Source organism: Carlito syrichta, unplaced genomic scaffold (assembly GCF_000164805.1).
Source record: "Carlito syrichta isolate Samal-C Ts95f unplaced genomic scaffold, Tarsius_syrichta-2.0.1 Scaffold307930, whole genome shotgun sequence".
Lineage (NCBI taxonomy): Eukaryota > Metazoa > Chordata > Mammalia > Primates > Tarsiidae > Carlito > Carlito syrichta.
The window spans coordinates 1,314,090-1,335,324 of NW_007252026.1; the positions used below are offsets into that span (position 1 = coordinate 1,314,090).

The window sequence follows — 21,235 nt, forward strand, 5'->3', positions numbered from 1 at the left end:
TAGAGCTAGTGACCCTGGAGTATCCTCCATGAAAACCTAGCTCTGTATTTGTCCTCTCTTCTCTTTAGTCTTTAATAATATATATTCCCATATAATAATATATATAGTCTCATTTGTCTGAAAAAAACCCTTTCATATGTGTCCTAGATTCTATTTTTTCTGCATATGGAAACACTTTAACTTGCTCTTGTTTTCTTAGCAACTGTATCTTTCCCTTCTATTCTGTTCCCTTTAGACTTCTTTTTTTAAATTTTACTTTTATGAGAGTACTACATAGATATAGGTAGTTTAAAAAGTTAAGCAATGCTAAACGGTTGTCTTGTTTTACCAACAGCCACCACATATAATGATTTGTAGCTATTTCTTTCTGGTATTTACTTTATATTTTTAATCCTCTGAATAAATGGCTTTTCCTTGGTCTGCCAGTTTTAGTCCTCACCTATAGACTTCTTCCTGTGGGAGATGGACTTTTGTTTTTTCACACCCCTAACCCTTCCAATAGGGTTCTGTCTCAGATTTTTGTTGAATCCATATTTGCCACATACTTAGTACTTATAAACAAGGAGCATTTTATGATTATATGTCCTTTTTGTGTACCATCCCATTTATCCTAGTGTTTATAATTGCTTCATTCTTATAACGGAAAATTTTTTAAATAATGAGACAGTGAGTCCATCTTAACAGTATTGTGAATAACCTTCACCTGGTCAACTGTCAGGTAAGTTGGCAGCTCAGCTTTCCTTCTTTCTTGGAGACGTTTCTCCTGGAGCAAGTCCAGTCTGAATGCATTGCCTTCTCAGCCCACTGCACAGATGTAATGCTGGGCCTTCTGTTGCTTCTCTCCTGTTTCCTGGGTTCCATGTTTTTCTCTTGCTAGTTTATGTTCTAATTTTGAGGGAGCACATTTTCCAGAACTTCCTGAAAAGGCAGGGGTGAATGGAGATAAAATTGTGAGATTTGGTATATCTGAAATGTCTTTCTTCTCGCCTCATGCTGCATTGTTAGTAGGTGGGCTATAGAATTCTAGATTCTGACTCCGCTTCCCTCAGAGTTTTTGAGACTGCTTCATTTTAAGATTATTCTTGTGTAGAAGTCTTAATGCCGTTGTATTTTCTGATCTTTTATTTATAATCTGGTTTTTTTGAAGTGTCATTTTAGTAGGTTTTCTGAAATTGATATCTGTTAATAAGTGTGATTTCTTTTTCTTATTTTTAGCTTTTTCTACCAAGCTTCCTTTCATATATTGAGAATTGCTTCTTAACTGATGACCTTGTGGTCAAAGATGAAGCCCTGGCCATTTCAGCCAAGCTCATTCTGAACAAAGCAGCACCTCCCACCGCTGGCCCGATGGCAATTGAAAAGTACCCTTTGGTTTTCTCACAGCAGACGGTGGAGTAAGTTCTAAGTTTTTATTCCCATAATGTTGAAAGATTACCCATTTAAATATAATACATCAGGATGCTGTAAAAAATGAAGATCTATCTATCTGTATTAACTAGAAAGATGTCCACAATGAATTGTTACATGAAAAAAGCAGGTTGTAGAAGCATTCACATACTACGTGTAGTGTGATCTCATTTTGCAAAGTTAAAACAAAAAGTGTATTTGAGCATAGAAAAACTATGGCCTTCTCACTTTGTTTATACCAGAGGGCCGGTAAGGGAGAGAAAGAGATGACTACACGCAGTCGCCAAGAAATAGTACAGAGGTTCTGTGTGCCCCGTGGTTACATCCTATACAAGCATACTGCAGTATCACAACCAGACAATTGACATTGGTACAATCCACAAGTCTCACTCCCATTTCATCAGTTTTGTGTGTACTCGTCTGAGTGTGTATACTGGTTTGGATATGTAGTCTGTGCAGTTCTGTCACATGCATAGACTTGTGAGCACCACCAGAGGGAAGATTGGAACTCTACAATCCATGCTACAATCCATCCCTCCTGCTACACTCTCCCTTCTGCTCCCTATTCCACTCCTAACCCATGGCACCTCTACTCTGTTCTCCATTTTTCAGCTTCATCATGTTAAGGTTGTTATATAAAAGGAATTATAGTGCACACCCTTTGAGCCTGGCTTTTTTCACTCAACATAATTCCCTTGTGACCCGTCGAAATGGTAGTATGTGTTAATGGTCCATTCCTTTTTATGACTGTGTACTGTGGTAATCCGTGGGTTGGATGCAGCATAGTCAGCATAGCCTGTTTAATCATGAACTTGTTGAAGGACATTCAGGTCGTTTCCAGTTGACCATTATGTATAAAGCTGTTAGAAACATCCATGTTTTCATTTCTGTGAGATAAATGCCCCAAAATGGAATTGTTGGATTCAGTGATAAGACCAAGTTTCGTTGTCTGAGCAGTGTTAGTTTCTCAGAGTGTCTGTGCCATTCACATTCCCTCAGCAGTGCAGGGTAACCTTGTTTCTCTGTATCCTTACCAGCCTTTGGTATATCACTACTCTTGATTCTTTCCAGGCTGATCAGGGTATAGGAACATCTCACTAGGTTTAATTTGCGTTTCCCTAATGGCTAATGATGTTGAAGCATCTTTTCGTGTGCTTGTTTGCTATCTATATGTCTTCTATAGTGAAATATCTTTATTGCTTTGGCCCATTTTCTGTCTGGCTTCTTTGTTTCTTTACTGTTCAATTCTGCAAATGCCTTATCTGGATACAACTCCTTTTGTCAAATATGTGATTTGCAAATAATTTCTCCTAGTCTGTAGCTTGTCTTTATTCCCCTAACAAGTTTTTTTCGCCAAGCAAAGTTTTAAATTTTAATGAGATCCAATTTATCAAAACATTTTTTTTTTAATGGATAATACTTTTGATGTCGAGTCTAAGAACTCTTTGCCTAGCCCTAGGTCCTAAAGATTGTCCCTTATTATTTTTTTCTACAAATGTTACTATTTTATGTTTTACATTTAAGTCTATGATCCATTTTTAGTTTACTTTTAGACTGGATGAGGTGGCTCATGCCTATAATCCCAGCACTTTAGGAGGCTGAAGTAGGAGGCTTGCTTGAGCCCTGGAGTTTAAGACCACTCTGGCCAACATAGCGAGACCTCATCTCTATAAAAAAAAAAATAGAAAATTTAGCCAAGCATGGTAGTGTACACCTATAGTCCCAGCTACTCAGGAGGCTGAAGTGAAAGGACCACCTGAACCTAGGAGGCGGAGGCTGTGGTGAGCCGTGATCTTGTCACTGCACTCCAACCTGGGCAACAGAGTGAGACCTCTGACTCAAAAAAAAAAAAAAAAAATTGTAGAAGGTTTAGTTCGAGTTTCTTTTCCTTTTTTTTTTTTTTTTTTAGCCTAGGGACGTCCACTTTCTGTGGCAGTTTTTGTTGAAGAGGTGATTCTTCCTCATTGAACTGCTTTTAGCAACTTTGTCAAAAATCATCTGGGCATATATGTGGGCCTAACTTCCAGGCCCTTGATTCTGTTCCATTGGTGTGTGTGTGTCTGTACTCCTCCGTGTGTGTCTATACTCCTCCAGCACCACACTGTCTTAATACTGTAGTTTTAAAATAAGTCTTGAAATCTTTAAATCTTTAAATGTATTTAAATCTTCTTGCTTTATTCTTTTCAAAATTGTGTTAGCTATTCCTGGTCCTTTGTCTTTCTTTATAAATGTTAGAATAAGGGCCGAGCACAGTGGCTCATGCCTGTAATTCTAGTACTTTGGGAGGCAGAAGTGGGAGGATCACTTGAGGCCAGAAGTTTGATACCAGCCTGGACAACATAGCAAGGCCTCGTCTCTATCAAAAAAAAAAAAAAAATTAGTTGGGCATGGTGGCACACGCCTGGAGTCCCAGCTACTTGGGAGGCTGAAGCAGAAGGATCGCCTGAGCCTAGGAGGTCGAGGCCGGGGTGAGATATGATCATGCCACTGTACTCCAGCCTGGGCAACAGAGTGAGACCCCCTACTCAAAAAAAAAAAAAAAAAAAAAAAAAAAAAAAAGCAATAAGCTTATCTGTGTCTACAAAAAAACCTTCCTGGGATTTTGTTAGTAGTTACATTAAGCCTATTGATGAATTTGGAGAGAATTAACATCTCCCCAAGGTTACACAAAGCTATTAACTTTGTTTATGTTAGGAGGCTGATAAGGGGAGAAAAGAAATGACTATTCATTTTTAAATGATATTCTTTTGCATTGTTTTAGTTGCAAAGGGCCATGGATTACTTACCTAGCTTCATTCAGAACAATGTATACTCTTGAGAAATTAAAAACAAAGTGTATTTAAATATGTGAGAAGATTCAGCTTGTTTTTTAGATAGTTAAGTGGGTTTGCTTATAGAAATTGTCAGTCCCTTGTTTTTATACTCAATTTTCTTGTTTCTGTTGGAGTAGGTAGACCTGTGGTTGCATTTGTGGTTTGCTTTGAGGCAGTAGGAATAGTGGGACATTCCTTGAATTTTGCTGACTGCTCAGATGTGAAGCTTCCCAGCACCCACTGAGGGGAGTTAAGGTCCTGCAGTCACACAGCAGGGCCAACTTCTGAGTGTGATCAGCTGGGGGTTCTGGAGAAACCCATCTTGACACCTACTCACATCTGCCTACCTTAGAAGTAGCATCTGTATCAAAATATGCCTTCTGAATCTTGGTTTTTGAATGTACTAAACTCTGATCCTGGGGAACGGGGAATGAATCTCTGTAAAACTCTTCCTTTAGAACTTTATCTTGACTTGGCAACACCAAACCCATCTTCAGCAGGCAACTTCCTCGCAAGTGTCAAGACTGTGGGTTCTGAGCAGTCAGAGTGAAGCTGCTTTGCTGCTTGGCTTGCACGAGGTGAAGCCAAGGACTGAATGAGGCTGGGGTCAGACCTTCTCATGTTTGTCCTTCTGCTGGCAAGGGGAAAGAAATGAGTGCAGTCTGATGGCAAGTGCAGCCACTTTGCTGTTCTTCTGCCATTCCCAGAAAGGTCTGGCCTGTGTGAATGGTCACCTTTGATTTGATTCCGTCTGTGAAGATGTTGAAATAATTGTCTGAAATATTCCTAGTAACATTCTGTCCACCCATCTCTCCTGTTTGTCGTGAGAATAAAAAGAGATCATAAATGTGAAAAGACTCCTCGGGAGATAAATTATTCTGTCATCTGACAAATACATATAGTATGTGGCACTGTCCCAGACACTGGGGTACAACAGTGAATGAGAAGAAGGTTTCTTCTTTTGGGGAGATAACATTCTCGGGGGGAGGAACATGGTAAGGCACATAAGCAAAGAAGCAAGATGATTACAGATAGTGATCAAAAAAGATGAAGCAGGGTTTTGAGAGAGAAAATCAGTGGGAGCCTTTGGACCATTTGCAGACTGGGACTAATGTGGCCTTGCAAAGACCTAAGTGCAAGCCTTTCCAGGCAGAGGGAAGAGTCCCTGCAAGGCTTTGGGGCAGGAGTGAACTCAGCTTGTTTGTAGAAGCAAAACAAATCCTGTGTGGGTGAAGCAGTGAGGAGGAGGAGAGAGGACTGAGGAGGTGAGGAGGGAGGCCAGAGCTGGGTTGCACGGCCCTTCAGGGTGATGGCCACGGTGTGGGTTTATTGGAGGACCTCACTGGCCAGTCACACAGAGCAGGGGAATGACAGGGCAGCTAAGGACTGTTCATTATGCTTAAGGATCTCAATATTTTGTAAGGCTTTTGAGTCATGGTTATTACAAAAACGACAGTATAGATCAAGCTGTGGTGACTTGGAGAAATTGACAGTTAAATTAACTTAGTTTTCTCTCATAATTTCCAAATACTTAATATTCTAATAAGTATGAAACAAAAGAGAATGTAACTTTTTGGTTAATTTTAATGATCAAAAGCACAGGAATGAAAGCCTGACATTCTACTTCTGTTGCATAACAAGCCAACCAGACTAGAGTTGGAGGATAAATTGTAAAAAAAAAATCATTTTTCTTATTATTTCTGTGACTTTTATTTGATGAGATTTTTGCTTTTCAAATGGGACTAAGGTGCATTACACTGGTAATAGTAAAAAGTTGCTAACAAGGACAGAACCAACGTAAGAGATAGCACACACTGAATGCTATCAGAAAATGTCATTGAGTAACTATATGTCAGATCAAAGCAGAGGAAAAAATTACCTTTAAGTCATAATCATTTTAGAGGCATTTGTCAGCCTCATGGCAACTTTTGCAATATCATTCTACATTTGTGAAGTAGTGAAATTCATGTTGAAAAGGAAAGAGGAAATGGAGACCAATTCATTTATTCCAGCGAATTGCCCCTCAAAAGCATGCCTGGCCGCACAAAATGGAGATGTAATACCTGTAGTTAGGAGAGACTTGCTTCACATTTTGAAGCAAATTAAAACAGAAGTGAAAGGAAGTAGAGCCACGGGTGAAAGAGGCCTCTCGCTGCCAGTCCTTGACTCACGTTTCTTTAGTTATTTCTGTTCAATCACTAGCACGTGATCCTTGCCCAAGTGCTCCACAGTGGTGAGGAACTAATTTTATGTCAAACTTCAGGGAGCAAGAGTGATTTGCATTCTCCTAGTTTGAACACATATGTATCTTTCCATTCCTCAGATCCTATGTGAGGCAGAGGAGGACGAGATCCAGGGGAGGAAGCAAGCAGACCTCAGTGTTGGACCACCTCTTGTCCACAATTCAGTCACCTCCAAATGAGGACACTGCCTACCTCTCAGGTTGTTGGGCAGCTCTTGTGGTGTTACCTCATGTAAGGTAAGGCAGCAAACTGGGTTTACTTTTGGACGATACACTTAACATGTTGATTAAAATCTGTTAGCCAGTCCTTGCCTTTCTAGGAAGACGCCATTTAGTGCCAGTTTGAACTTCTCCCTTTTTCTTTTCACTCCTGGGACAGACCTCTTGAGAAAGAGAAGGTGATCCCACTCGTCACATGCTGCATAGAGTCACTCTTCATCACTGTTGACAGAGGGAGCTTTGGCAAAGGTCAGTCACAATCAACCCTTGTTCTCTTCTCTTCTTTTCTGGCACGCTGAAGTAATTGTAAACACTGGAATATGAGAGAATAAATACTAACATCGTGCTCTGGCATAACCCCCGGTATGACAAATCCAGGGACAAAAGAGGATGCAAGGGACATGTTTCCCTTGTGCCACATCATGTGGTGACCAGGTCAAGGTGGCTTGAAGATGAGGAGGCGGAATGTTGGGGATGTCATGATTAGAAGATCATTTGTTTTCTGGCTCCAGACTGTGTCCTGTTTCCCATCTCCCACCCCCACCTGGGCCCTGGTGCACACCTGATGCTCCAGACATTGCCATTTCCTTACCTTGAGCCAGACACATGCTCTTACAACCATGTGGTTGCCTTTGCACATGTGTTCTCTCTGTCCAAGACCTTTCTAGGTCTTGGTCATTCAGTGAACTCTTGCTGATCTTTCAAAACTCAGCTCAAGCACAACCTCTTTGCCTTCATGACTCTTCCAGGCAGAATTAGGCTGTCCTGCCCAAAACACCATTTTCTATCGTGTACTTGTACATCTCCCCCACTAGCTGACTAACAGCATTTAAAAGCAGCTATTCTGTAACTCTAGCACTTTGGGAGGCCGAGGTGAGTGGATTGCCTGAGTCCGTGGGTTCGAGACCAGCCCAGGCAACTTGGCGAGACCTTGTCTCTACAATAAAATAAAAAATAGCCGGGCGTGGTAGTGCCTGTCTGTAATTCTGGCTACTCGGAAGGCTGAGGTGGAAGGTTCACTGGAGCCCAGAAGGTCGACTCTGGGGTGGCCGTGAGCATGCGAGCCACTACACACCAGTCTGGGCGAAGGAGTGAGACTCCAACTCAAAAAAAAAAAAAAAAAAAGCAGCTATTTTGTTTTGTTTTAACACAGTATTCAGTATTTTTTCCCAGCACATATACAGTAGTCATTTGTTCAGTTACATATGAATGTGCTACACTCTGTTAGATATTAAGCAGACATATTAGATAATGAAGTAGACTTTCCACATCTCAAGTGCTCTGTGGCTGCATGTGGCTACTATATTGGATTGTGGCTACATTATTGGCACAAGTATTTTTACTACTGTAGAAAGTTCTTTTGGACACCATTGGTCTGCAGCCCAGAGCAGGGGCTGGCAAAATCTTTGTGTAAAGGACCAGATGGTAAATATTTTAGGTTTGTGGACCACATTCAGTCTTGTTTACATATGTTGTTGTTGTTTTTAACTACCCCTAAAAAATGAAAAAAAATCCTTAGCTACAAGCTAAGGCCACATAAAAACAGACTTCCTACCAGATCTGACTTGAGGGTCATAGTTTGCTGACCCCCAGGTTAGAGATTAAATGAGTACTTAATTAATATCATTAATTGGATGTATTACTGGCGGTAGCCATTGGATATGTGACTTCTTGTAAATTGGAGTAGAATTTTTTTAAAAAACTACATTTTATACCAAGATAATTCCTTAGCTATTGAAAAGCCCAAGCCTACTCTTCCCAAAAGACCTGGCTTTCTTTGGTAAGGCCAGTTAGCAGGGGCCTCACGCTTTGTCCTAATCTTGGTTATTCTCTACTTGTGAGTATATGTTTTTCTTGAGAAAGATAAAATATAAGACTTGGAAACTTCTCTTTTTTGTTTCTTTCTGTTGTATTCAGACATTTGACCGATAGTTCTTTAGAAGGCACAAATTCCCTTTAATTTAAGAGCTTCCCATAAGTAGCAAGTATTAGATAAGTGAGATGTCCGATAGTTATGGCAAAGAAATAAGTAATGTGGTTTCTCCGGTTTTTTTGCCCTTAGGAAACTTATTTGTTCTTTGTCAAGCGGTAAATACTCTACTAAGTTTAGAAGAATCTTCTGAACTTCTTCATTTGGTTCCTGTGGAACGTGTGAAGAATTTAGTATTGTGAGTAAATGTATCTTCCATTTGGCTTAGTAAGGAATAAAATAGAAAAGCCTCTGTTTTTGTGAAATCTTGTACATAATAAAAATCACTTTGATTTGTTTTATATCTGAGTTGTATTCACATTGTGAAATTTGACACTGAGTTAGATCCTCCAATTAAAATAGGGCATTTTTTGACAGTCTTTAAATACAGATTCATCTTTGTAAAGGGGATTTTGTGGTATAAGTCAGTAAAGTTTCAAGGGTTTATGATGCTGATCATTCCCACCTGTGACTGCACAGCACTGATCTTTTGTAACATCTTTAGACGTTCCAGCATACACGTCCCCAATAGCTTCATATTCTGCCTCAGCTTCATGGGGTCAGCATCCCAGGAAACTCCCCTGGGGTCTTTTCGCTGCATCCTGGAACAATCCAGGTTTATGTTTATTGGTTTGTTTTCTCAGTTCAGTTTAACCAGACCCTGATTTTGGTAGTAGCACGGGGCCTTTTTTAGGAAGCAACAATGCCTCATGTGCATGGCATTGCTGATGCCCATGAGGGACTTTTCCTGGTCGCCTTTCACATTTCCTTTGTCAGTGATGTTTTCTGTAGCTTGCATCATAGGCTAAACACTCTGGGGTGCCTGCTGCAGCTCGAATCTGATAACTGTCTCGTTACAGAACATTTCCTCTGGAGCCATCTGTGTTGCTGTTGGCTGATCTCTATTATCAGAGATTATCCTTATGTGGCTGCAAAGGACTGCTTTCCCAGGAAGCCCTCATGGAGTTATTTCCCAAGTTACAAACCAACATTTCAACGGGTGTATCCAAGGTATCTGAAGTGTCCTCAGTCTTTCTTGTTCCATTTCTATAGGCTGCCAATGGTTGTCAGATCTCTTTAGTCAGTAAATGCTGCTGTGGGACGATTTCTGTTTTAAAGCAGGGATTCCTGGACGTTGGCCTGCAGACTGATTGCAGAAGCAGGATTAATAGAAATGCACATTCTGGGTCTCCCCCCCTAAAGCGTCTGACTCAGTAGGGCTAGGGTGGGACTGAAAAATCTTCTAAAGTCTTCTGGGTGAAATTCCTGCACATTCAAGTGTGTGGAACGACCTGAATACTGTACATTACTCAGAAATAAAAATCACAAATGTTAATTGAATTGTAAACCTAATCAACTTCTTAGTACTGAGTTGCTGATAGTGTCTTACTTCAGAGAAACAGCATGGTGTTAGGGGCAACCTTCTCAGTCTAGACTGGGCATTAGTTTCTTTCTTTCTTTTTTTTTTTCTTAAACCTTTCTGTTTTATTTGTCTCTTTTTTATTGCCTTCCTTCATAGTGCATAGTTGGGCAGTAATTGTCCTGTGTACTGTTTGAATTAGGTGTTGGTTTATGATAAATACGAAATAAAGGATAGACTAGGCATGTATCACTTTGGTCAAATGGTAGATTTTTCTTAGTTCTGTAAAACATAGATCTCACTGATTGTGAGTCAGTTTCTTCTTATGGTTAAACTCTGGAGTTTGAAGCATACCTTTTACTTTCTCTAGATTCGGCTTTTGACAATAAGGATCTTAAACCATTTTGACATTCGACTTCCGGAATTGATGGAGGTATTTTAACTATTTGAGTGGATAATTCTTTAAAACATATAACTTTACATATTTTTAAATTTCCAAAATGGTACTTTTGCAGATAATTAATACACTATATAAATATCTATCATGAACATGGATTTTTTCCTTGTAATTCTTACTCTCACCTACCAAGAAGGCTGTCACTAAAAATCCGGTTACTTGGTGAATATCTTTTAAACGTTTTGAATACACACACATAATTTAAACAAATGGTCAGAGGGTTTTTCCATATCAGTATCTCTAGTTCTACCTCATTTCTTTTGAAGTTTAAATAGTACTTCATAATTTAAAATACCTTTTTTTTTTTTTTTGAGTCAGACTCTTACTCTATCACCAGGCTGAAGTGCAGTGGCATGGCCACGGCTCACCGTATTCTCAACCTTCTGAGCTCAGGTGATCCTTCTGCCTCCAGCCTCCCAAGTAGCTGGGACTACAAGCACACATCACCACACCTGGCTAATTTAAAAAAATGTTTTTTGTAGAGATGAGGTCTTGCTGTGTTGCCCAGGCTGTTCTCAAACTCCTGGGCTCAAGCGATCCTCCCACCTTGGCCTCCCAAATTGCTGGGATTATAGGCATGAGCCACCGCGCCTGGCTAAAATATCTTACTTAGCCAATGCCTTGTTGATGGATGGCCAGGTGGGTTTTTATGGTTTTTCAGTATTTCAAACAATAATGCAGTGAACATCCGTTCACAGATGCATTTGTATAGGGAAATAGTTCCATAACGCAAATTATTAGGAATAGACTTGTATAGTGGAAGTATATATACATTTTCTTTATTCAACATCTGGTACCAATCAACTTGAGGGATTTTTGAGAATTGCCTACTTTGCTTGTCATTTCTGCACAAGACCCTAAGCCTACTTATCTACCAAGAAGGAATTATTTACAAAGGAAAAGTGTTGCTAATTTAAAACATTAACATACTCCAGTTTTTCTCATTTTAGACCTTTGGTCACATTTAATGTTCCATTTGGAAAATCACAATGCTGACCTCCTTGTTGTTCTTGGCTGTTCAGGATGACAGGCTCTCAGAGCGGCAGTCTGCCTTTGCTATACTGCGCCAGGCAGAACTTGTTCCGGCAACTGTGAATGATTATAGGGAGAAGCTTCTTCATTTGAGAAAACTCAGACATGATGTGGTGCAGGCTGCGGTCCCTGATGGGCCTTTACAGGAGGTAAAGATGGAGGCTTTTGTTTTCTTTGCCATTTATGCTTTAAATCCTGTTTTGAGAAACATGCCAAATAATGACCAATAGTAATAATAATAATTATTATTAGAACAAGGTAAATCCTCAGTCTCTCAGATGTTTTCAGTTAATAGCTCTGCCCACCTTTTAAGTAGTAGAATTGACTTAGTATCCTCTGAGTATGTGAAGGTGTGAAGCAGTCATGAGCAGTCCTCAGTCTGTCTTATTGCTTTTTCTGGTGGAACGGTAAGTGGCAGCTTGAAAAGTATGTGTCATGCAGGTTCTTTCTGTTTCATTCTTTCCTTTTTTTTTGTTTTAGGTGGGAAAATATAGTTTATTTAGAAAGTAAACTAGAGAGAGATTTTCACCTCTCCAAGGTAGGAGAGGGGGCCAAACCTTAGGAAACACAGCGATGGCCATAGTTCAAAGAGCACATGGCCACACCAGAGTCTAGTAAGGCAATGGCGCATGGCTGCTGGGGGTTGAATCCTTTTAAGCCTTCCCTTTGATGGAGAAAGGTCATTATCATTCAGTTGCAGCACGTGAGCTTTAAAATCTAATTCTTCCCTTTTTAGCAGTTCTCTAACTTCATCAGCCTTAGACCATAATGAGTTGGGTACTTTTGCAAATGATCTCTTATCAAAAAAAATTTTTTTAAAACCAGTTTTATTCATGGAACAGTTCCAAAATACAGAGTCCATATTTAAAAACAGCAGCAACAACAACAATAAAAATTCTTTAGAGGGGAGAGCATGAATGAGGGTGGACTGGGGATAGGTTGTGAAAATGTTTTTTAAATAAGGAAGCAGAACCAGCTACTCCAGTGGGGGTGTCACCATGCAGCAGTTGAGTTCAAGTGGTCCAGGTTACCAGTGCTAAGGCCTGGCTCTGCCGGCCGCTGGCCTAGAGCTGCTCTGTATTTTCTGATTTGTAAAATGGGGAAAATAACAGTCTCTAACTTACTGGATTTCTCTGGGAATTATATGGGGTAAATATAAAATATTAGAACAGCACCTGGACCCTACGAAGTACTCACTTAATGTGGCTATTAAAATTATTGGAGTTTTATCCAAATTAATCTTTTACCAAGCATACATTGACCCAGTGCTGGTGATAGCCCCTATCTTCAGAGAGACTCAGCCTCAGGGACGAGGCGCTGGTGCGCTGCAGAGGAGCATGTTCTGTAGTAAATCATAAGAGAAGCAGAAGGAGTTCCAGAAGGGGTGATGTCTGGCAGCACCTTGAGAAGGGGACAACCCTCCCCTTGAGAAGAGGAGCATGTGTGCAAGTCGCGAGGGCTGAGCGCACAGTTGATGTAGGAAAACTTAAGCAGGTTGAGGTGGGTCGGGGCTCTGGGCCGGTGTGAGGCGCCATGGTAGTCCTGCTTGGGTCACAGGAGTTCCCTTCCCCGTCCTACTTCAGTTATTCTCCTGTCTTTGGTGTACAGAGGTGGCTGTTCTGCTGAGGGCTTGTCAGTAGACAATGGCCCTTTTCCCTTCGTGGGCTCACCGGATTGTCTGTTATTCTTGGAGGGACTTCAGTCTCGCGTTAATCATATAAGCAAGGTGCTTTGCCCCACGTAGTAGGTTTTCAGTGGAAATTTGCTCATAGGAAGAATGATAAGTGAATAATGAAGATTATTCTTTCTGATCCCTATTATTCTCCCAGTGACATACTTTTCTAATTTTCTTTATTAGACTGTTAAAATTACAAATGCTATATATGCTCTTACAACAAAATAACTCAGAAATACATAGGAAGGATTTTTTTGATAATGCTAGAAAGATAAGTGTTCGTTAAGTCCACTGAAAACGGGCTGGTTAAGAAAACATGGGCCTTTCGTACCAGTGTTCAAGTTATGGTGGTCCCAGTGGCCACCATTTAAAAAAAATTGACAGCAGCTAAGCTTTAAGATTCAGACTATGGCCATGAAATAACTAGCAATAAAAATAAATACTGTTTACTTTGCCTGTAAAATATATAAGGAAAAAATATGCTTAGAAGAATAAAATAGTTCTTAATCTTGCCCTTGCCATTCTGAGAAAGAACATGCTGCTGGCTTTCTGGTAGTCTGCCATTTGAGAAGCACACAGCATTTTAAAAACCAGGCATTGTTTCATTGGTCACAGGGGCTGTGGACAGCATGGGGGCTGGAAGAGAAGGTGACCTCGTGTTTTTCCCATCCTGCCGAACCACTGCCATATGGCGCGAAAATGCATTTTCCTTTCCAAGATAATCCAAAAACAAAGCCACACATTTTCTAACAAATCGCTGTGAAAAGTGAGTCTTAACCTCCTCACTGCTCTCTTGGTTTACATGTTTCAAGTTTCCATTGATTAAGAAGTTGTGAATTTTTTACTTTTAGTGAGCTCAAACAACCTCAATCTTTGCACAGACTGACAATATGACTGTTAATTATTTACTGAGTTATTCTTTTGTCCAAAGCAATGCAGGCTGACTATCAGTGCCTTTCCATTTTGCTGCCTTTTAAGAAAATCTTACATTTGTGTGGTTCTTTGTGGTTTCTAGAATGATATACCCTTTTTACAGATGCAGAACTTGGGGCTCAAGGATGTTAAAGGGACTTGTTCAAGACTATATGGTAGTGAATGTTTCAGAATTCAGACTTACGTTGTCTGACTGAGTCCAGTGCTTGAAATTGGCTGTAATTCTATGTCATTTCCTGGGATGGAAGATCAATTTACATATCAGTTATCAACTAATCACAGAGCTATTTCAGCTAGTGTGTCCTGCACATAAAGCAAGGATTAGGTGTTCTTTGTATACCTAAGGCAGATGGGAAGGCTGTTTGGAGCAGAGTGAGGTGGAAATGGTTTCTGAAGTAGCATGACTTGTTCCAGGATGCAGGTAGTGTTGTGTGGCTGAATGTGGGGTGTAGTGGTGAGATGCAGAGAGCCTAAGGACTTCCTGTGTGTGAACACATTCATCTTCACAGTGTGCTTAGGAGATACGTGGTGTTACTGTGTGCATCTTACAGAGGTGAAAACTGAGGCACAAGGAGGTTTAGTAGTTTGTGCAAGATCATGTAGCAAGTAGCTGGCAGAACTGGAATTCAAACCTAAGTGTTCTGGATCCACAACCCGTGCCTTAAACATGGGCAGTCCTCTGGATCCGTGGGTTCTGCATCCATAGATTCAATTCGGTGTTTCAGGGATTAAAAATATTCAAGGGAAGGAAGTGGATGGCTGTGTCTCTATTGAACATATACAGACTTTTTTTATTACCGTTATTCCCTAAACAATATAGTCTGACCAGGTGTAGTGGCTCTTGCCTGTAATCCCAGCACTTTCAGAAGCCAAGGCAGGAGGATTGCTTGAACCCAGGAGTTTGAGACCACCCTGGATAACATAGTGAGAACTTGTCTCTACAAAAAACAGACAAACAAACTAGCTAGGCGTAGTGGTGTGCACCTATATCCCAGCTATTAGGTAGGATGAGGTGGAAGGATTGCCTTAACCCAGAAGTTGGAGACTGGTGAGCTATAATTGTGCCACTGCACTGTTGCCTAGGTAACAGAGAGAGATCCTGACGTAAAAAAAACACGGCACGGTAACTATTTACATAGCATTTACATTGTATTAAACATTATAAGTAATCTAGAGATGATTTAAAATTTGTAGGTTATATACAAATACTGCATCTTTTTTCCCTTTTTTTTTTGAGACAGTGTCTTGCTCTGTTGTCCAAGTTGTAGTGCAGTGGTACCACCATAGCTTACTGTAGCCTTCAACTCCTGGGCTCAAGCGATACTTCCACCTCGGCCTTCTGGGTAGCTGGTACTACAGGCATGCACCACCACATCCGGCTAATTGTCTTTAGTTTTTGCAGAAACAGGGTCTTGCTATGTTGCCCAGACTGGTCACAAACTCCTGACCTCAAGCAAACCTCCCACCGTTGCCAACATCATTTTATATAAATGATTTGGGCATCCAAGGAATTTGAGGGGGGTCCTGGAACTGTGTGTATACTGAGGGACAGCTATACTCTGATACACTGTCTCAGTTTGTGACAGTACAAATAGTTTCCATTGCAAAATGTGAAAGCAAGAACTCATTTTAATTTAGGTGGTATTTACACAGTGCACGTGGTAGCCCTGGGAATAGTGACTTACTTTTGAATCACACTTCGTAATTTGCAGAGTGCTTTTACATCTATAATTGCATTTCATCCTCATCAGGTGGGAGTATTAGGACCTCTGCACAGGTGAGTCAGTGGGGCTCGCAGAACCTAAGTGATGTAGATGGTGGTAAGTTCAGCAGAAGGACTCAGTGTTAGGCCTAAAGCCTGGTCTTCTTCACCAGATTGACTTGCCGATGCAGGGCATCAGCCCTCTGTGTTTTGTGTTGGGTTTTCACTCTGTGCCCCTTGAAGGCACCTCATGGACCCCTTTGGGAGTGAAACCAAGTGGAGGGGTTCCCCTTTCCATCAGGGCACTTCTACTTGGACCTGTCTTGTGTAGTAGGGTCTGTGTGACGTTCACTTTGAAAAGAAGATTGCTGCTCGGACATATCCATTCAATAATAATAAAAGTACTCCTCTGTATGATGCCTCCCTAGCACTTGGGGATATTAGTGAGAGTGACTGTTATTACCAAAGGTGACTGAGAAAACTTTACACCCTCTGAATAGAACTCCTTTAAAGTATGGTTTTGGCCAGCACTTTGGGAAGTGAAAGTGAGAGGATTGCCTGAGATCAGGGGTTTGAGATCAGCTTGGGCAACTTGGCAAGACTTTGTGTCTACAATCAATCAAAAAATTAGCTGGGTGTGGTGGTGCGCACCTGTGGTTTCAGCTACTCGGGAGGCAGAGGCAGTACGATCGCCTGCCCAGCAGGTCGAGGCTGCGATGACCTTGAGCATGCCACTGCACTCCAGTCTGGGTGACAGAGTGAGACTGCAACTCAAAACTAAATAAAAATAAAAATTAAGTGCAGTTTTGAGAACTTCAACATCTGCTTGTGAAGCCACCTCCTTTGCAGCTGGCTTTCTGGGGTTCTTGGCATCTGTTCTGTCGCTGACGACTGTTCACATTTTGTCTTCTCAGGTGATGGCAGTGTTTGTTAGAAGGAAAATTTAATCATTAGTTGTATCTATTTATTCAAATATATCCTTATGTTGAACATCTGGAGTGAGGTGAACACTGTGTTTGGTGTAGTGATTCTTTGTTAAATAGCGAGTGACGTTTGGGGAGAGGTGGAAAATTGGCGTGCGCCGAACCTCAGATTGGTACCTGAAGCTTTTCTCTTAATGCACAAGCTCCTTTCCAGATCTCAGGTGGTGAGACTTGAGGTGTTTGTGGTGCTTCTGTTCTGTCTTTCCATCGAATTTCATACCCATTTTCTAAACTGGGCTCCTGTAATTGCAGGTGCCACTTCGTTATTTGTTGGGCATGTTATATATTAACTTCAGTGCTCTCTGGGATCCTGTGATTGAAATCATAAGGTAAGTGTGATATACTTTAACTGCTGTGGAACCATAGGGCTGGGATGATACTTTATAGGTATGAGTTAATGAATATGTGTTTACAGTATTTACAGTTACTGTAAATCCTCTGTGGGACAAGTTGAAGACAGAAATAAACATTAATAATTCTCTCTAATGGCACATCTTCAGCAGTTCCAATGTTATGTGTGTGTTTCTTTGTGCATTGAAATAACTTTGGAGGACTTTCTCTTTATATGATACTTTGGCATTATGGAAATTTTTTACAGTTGAATTTTGTTACAAGAAGAAGACATTATAACAATTGCAAAATTTTAGTTGTGTATGTATACCAAGCCATACTTTAATTTAAAAATAGGGACTTTTCAAAACTCTTACTCTGTAGTATCTAAAACCTCTTTAGCTCTAAAGTAGACCTTCATAATCGCATAGAAAATACATGTATTGTGCTCATATGTAGAAATCTGTTCTTTTAGACATTTGTCTTCACCTAGTTTATTCTCATTTTTCTTTTTTTTATTTTTGAGTTGGAATCTCTCTCCGTCACCCAGACTGGAGTGCAGTGGCCGCTCCCGGCCACCGCAGCCTCGACCTGCTGGGCTCCGGCGATCTTTCCGCCTCAGCCTTCCAAGTAGCCGGATCTATAGGCATGCACTACCACACCTGGCTAATTTTTTGATGTATTGTATAGATGAAGTCTCGCCCAGTTGCCCAGGCTGGTCTCGAACCCATGGGCTCAGGCAGTCCTCTCACTTCGGCCTTCCAAAGTGCTTGGATTACAGGTTTGAGCCACTGCACCCAACCAATACATAATTTTTAATAAATTTAGAGTTTTTGGGGGGTTCCTCTCGTAGTAGCCTACTATCAAAAGTGTTGGATCTTCAGTTCCTGAATGCCTCCTTATGGTTCTCTATAGTGGCTGGACTATCTTCCTATCAGGTACATTTTTCTGTTTAGAAGATGAAAACAGCAACAAATCTGTTGGTTTGTTTTCCACGTATAGGCCACAACATAGTTTGTGTCTTGTGTAAAGCTTATTCTTCATCTTAGAAAATTAATGACAGAAGGAATATAAAATATCCAAGAATGTTGTTGCTAGGATATCAAACTATGTAAGTACAAATATATGATTCATCTAATGTCTCCTCTCTTAGTTCTGAAAAGTATGTTTCATGTAGTTAAAGAATATTTCTTTTGCCTTTGTATTAATAAGTATATTTGGATTTGCATTAATAAGTATATTTTTAAGCTAGTTTTGGATAAACTGACTTTTCTCTCCAACCAGATGCCTCCTTCCCATAATGGGTCATGCTTATACCTTATGCCACAGTCCTATTAGTACGCCATTAGAAATAGTCTTTTTGTAAGAGTCGACTTACATTTTAAAAAATCCTCACTAGTGCTTTATGACTGGAAAAATAATTTGTGAGACTGGGCATGATGGCTCAAACCTATAATCCCAGCACTTTGCGGGGCCAAGGTGAGAGATTGACCTGAGCCCAAATGTTCAAGACCAGCCTGGGCAACTTGACAAGACTTTATCACTACAATAAATAAAAAAAATAGCTGGTGGTGCACACCTGTAGTTCCAGCTATTTGAAAGACTGAGGCAGAAGGGTCTCCTGAACCCAACAGGTCGAGGCTGCGTTGACCATGAGTGAGTCACTGCACTCCAGCCTGAGCGACAGAGTGAGACTCCAACTCAAAAAAAAAAGAAAAGAAAAATAATTGTTGCTCAGTGCAGGCATTTAGAAAAGTATAGAAAAGTGCAAAAGCTGCTTACGACCCTTTAGTTATATCTATTACTTTTTTTTTCTATGTGAGATCTTAAAATAAGGACCATACACACTTTTTGTTCTGTGATCTTTTCTCTTAGTTCTCATGCACATGAAATGGAAAATAAGCAGTTTTGGAAGGTCTACTATGAACATCTAGAAAAAGCAGCCACACATGCTGGTACGTAGAGGTGCAAGGGGATGGGGGAGAGAGGGAGCTTAACTGTTTAGTCTTTACTGCTTGGTTCCATGTGAGATTGGAAGACAGAAATGAGATGTGTGTTATTTTTGATAACCTTTGGGCATGGCTTATTGTTTGCTTATATTACAGGAGAAAGAAATCACCCCTCCTGAAAAAACTCAGATGAATGTTGACATTTCTCCAGAGGTCATGACTATTTATTTTCTTGCAGAGAAAGAACTGCAGAGTGATGCAAGAGACGAGGAGAAACACACTGGGGAGGGGAGTGGGGAACAAACCCCGAAGGGAAGAACTGGGGTGCTGTACCACGAGCAGTTGATGCTGAACACCGCCTGTCGGGAGAGACTGGACCATACCAACTTCCGATTCTTGCTGTGGCGAGCTCTGGCAAGGTTCCCAGAGAGAGTTGAACCACGGTCCAGGGACCTTTCCCCGCTTCTCTTGAGATTCATCAAGTAAGTGTCCCCTTCTGGGAATACATCCCAAGTAGGCATGAAAAGAAAAGGTGAGAAGTTCCAGCCTCCCAAACTGCTGAGTCCTTTATAAGTCTGTCATGTTTTCAGAGCTCTGGCAAAGCACTGACTCTATCAGGTAACAACTCGTTTAGTTTACCACCTAATTTTATAGGAATCAAAATTTAACCAGCCCTCAATTTGTGTTAGTAAACATTCCACGCTGCCATATAAGAAGGGCCACTTTGAGTTTGATAAGTGTACAAAGGCTTTATTATTTCTTCCTTGTTTTTCATTGTTGTAGTGCCTGCCTAGGGCTTGAAGGTCTTTTCCAGTGACCCAACCTTAACCAATTTTGAGCCTCTTGATGCTGGGAATAACAAGAGCTTTCTGCAGCAATGTTTGGTTTTGGCTGAATTTGCTGTGGGTCTGATTGCTTTATTTTTTATTTCATTTTTATTTTTTGAGTTGGGAGTCTCACTCTGTTGCCTGAGATGGAGTATAGTGGCATGATCACAGTTCACTGCAACCTCGACCTCTCGGGCTCAGACGATCCTTCCACCTCAGCCTCCCGAGTAGCAGGGACTACTGGTGTGCAACTCTCTGCCTGGCCAATTTTTAAAAAATATTTTGTAGAGATGAGGTCTCGGTACATTTCTTAGGCTGATCTTGAACTCCTGGGCTCAAGCAGTCCTCCCACCTCTGCCTGCCAAAGTGCTGGGATTATAGGCGTGAGTGTCACTGTGCCTTGCTCTGATTGTTTTAAAGCTCCAAGATTGAGGGGTGTGGTGTACAGAACAGACCTAAACCATCAATAAAAATGCTTTCCAGTAATATTTCGTTAAATGGGAAAATGCTAAAGGGTTAGGTTAGGTAGGCCTTAAACTACAACATGCCTAGCTTTTTCCAGGCACATGGAGGGGCTTTAGCAGAGTGATCCAGGGAGAACGGGCCGGAGATGAGGGCAGAGTTAGTCCTCAGGAGACCGACTGGTGTGGGTGGGAATAGGAAGGACTTGACTCTTACTTCAGTGAAACGAGAAGCTGTGGGAGGCTTAAGCAGAAGGATGACATGACCTCAGTGTTCTTATAGATTGTTCTAGCTACTGTGTGAAGAATAGACTGAAGCATGGCCATGGTGAAGACAGAGAGACTATTTAGGAGATTGCAAGTCCAGGCAAAAAAGAATGGTGACTTGACCAAGGTTGTAACAATGAAGATGAATTTTTTTTTTCAGGATTTCAATTTGATAAGATACATTTTTGAAGGACTCCAACTGGAACAGCCTGTGTGATTTACAGAGAGATCAGATATGGGATTGGGTTTGTGTGGCTGGGTGAGCGGTGGGAGGACAGAAAAGAGAAAAAAGGAAAAGGGGAGGGGTAAAATCAAGGACAGCACTTTGGGTTTTGTCTTGGGCAACTAGAAGAAAGCCACTGTTTTCTGAGGTCTGGAGGAATGTAGGAGTTGTGGGTTTGTGGGGAGAATTGAGTTCATTTTTAGATGTGTTAGCTTTGGGATACTGAATAGATGTGCAAGCAGTGATGCCATATGAGGTGTTGAATTTAGAAGTTTGAAGTTCAAGGGAAAGGTTTGATCTGGAGATGATAAATTTGAAATTACCGATATATGGATAATGTATCGGTAATTTCAAATTTAAATCATCAGACAGGGAATAAAGTCATC

General features: G+C 40.9%; 1 protein-coding gene across 1 annotated transcript in view; it reads left to right on the forward strand.

The window, feature by feature from the left end:
• UTP20 (UTP20, small subunit processome component) overlaps positions 1-21,235 on the forward strand; it is a 98,475-nt gene that overhangs the window by 13,603 nt on the left and 63,637 nt on the right. The window contains exons 12-21 of the mRNA XM_008064698.1: positions 1,216-1,394; positions 6,544-6,699; positions 6,842-6,930; positions 8,744-8,849; positions 9,511-9,661; positions 10,381-10,443; positions 11,490-11,648; positions 17,045-17,121; positions 18,998-19,077; positions 19,310-19,553. Of these exons, the coding sequence (XP_008062889.1) occupies positions 1,216-1,394; positions 6,544-6,699; positions 6,842-6,930; positions 8,744-8,849; positions 9,511-9,661; positions 10,381-10,443; positions 11,490-11,648; positions 17,045-17,121; positions 18,998-19,077; positions 19,310-19,553 (1,304 nt within the window). The remainder of the gene's footprint in view (positions 1-1,215; positions 1,395-6,543; positions 6,700-6,841; positions 6,931-8,743; positions 8,850-9,510; positions 9,662-10,380; positions 10,444-11,489; positions 11,649-17,044; positions 17,122-18,997; positions 19,078-19,309; positions 19,554-21,235) is intronic.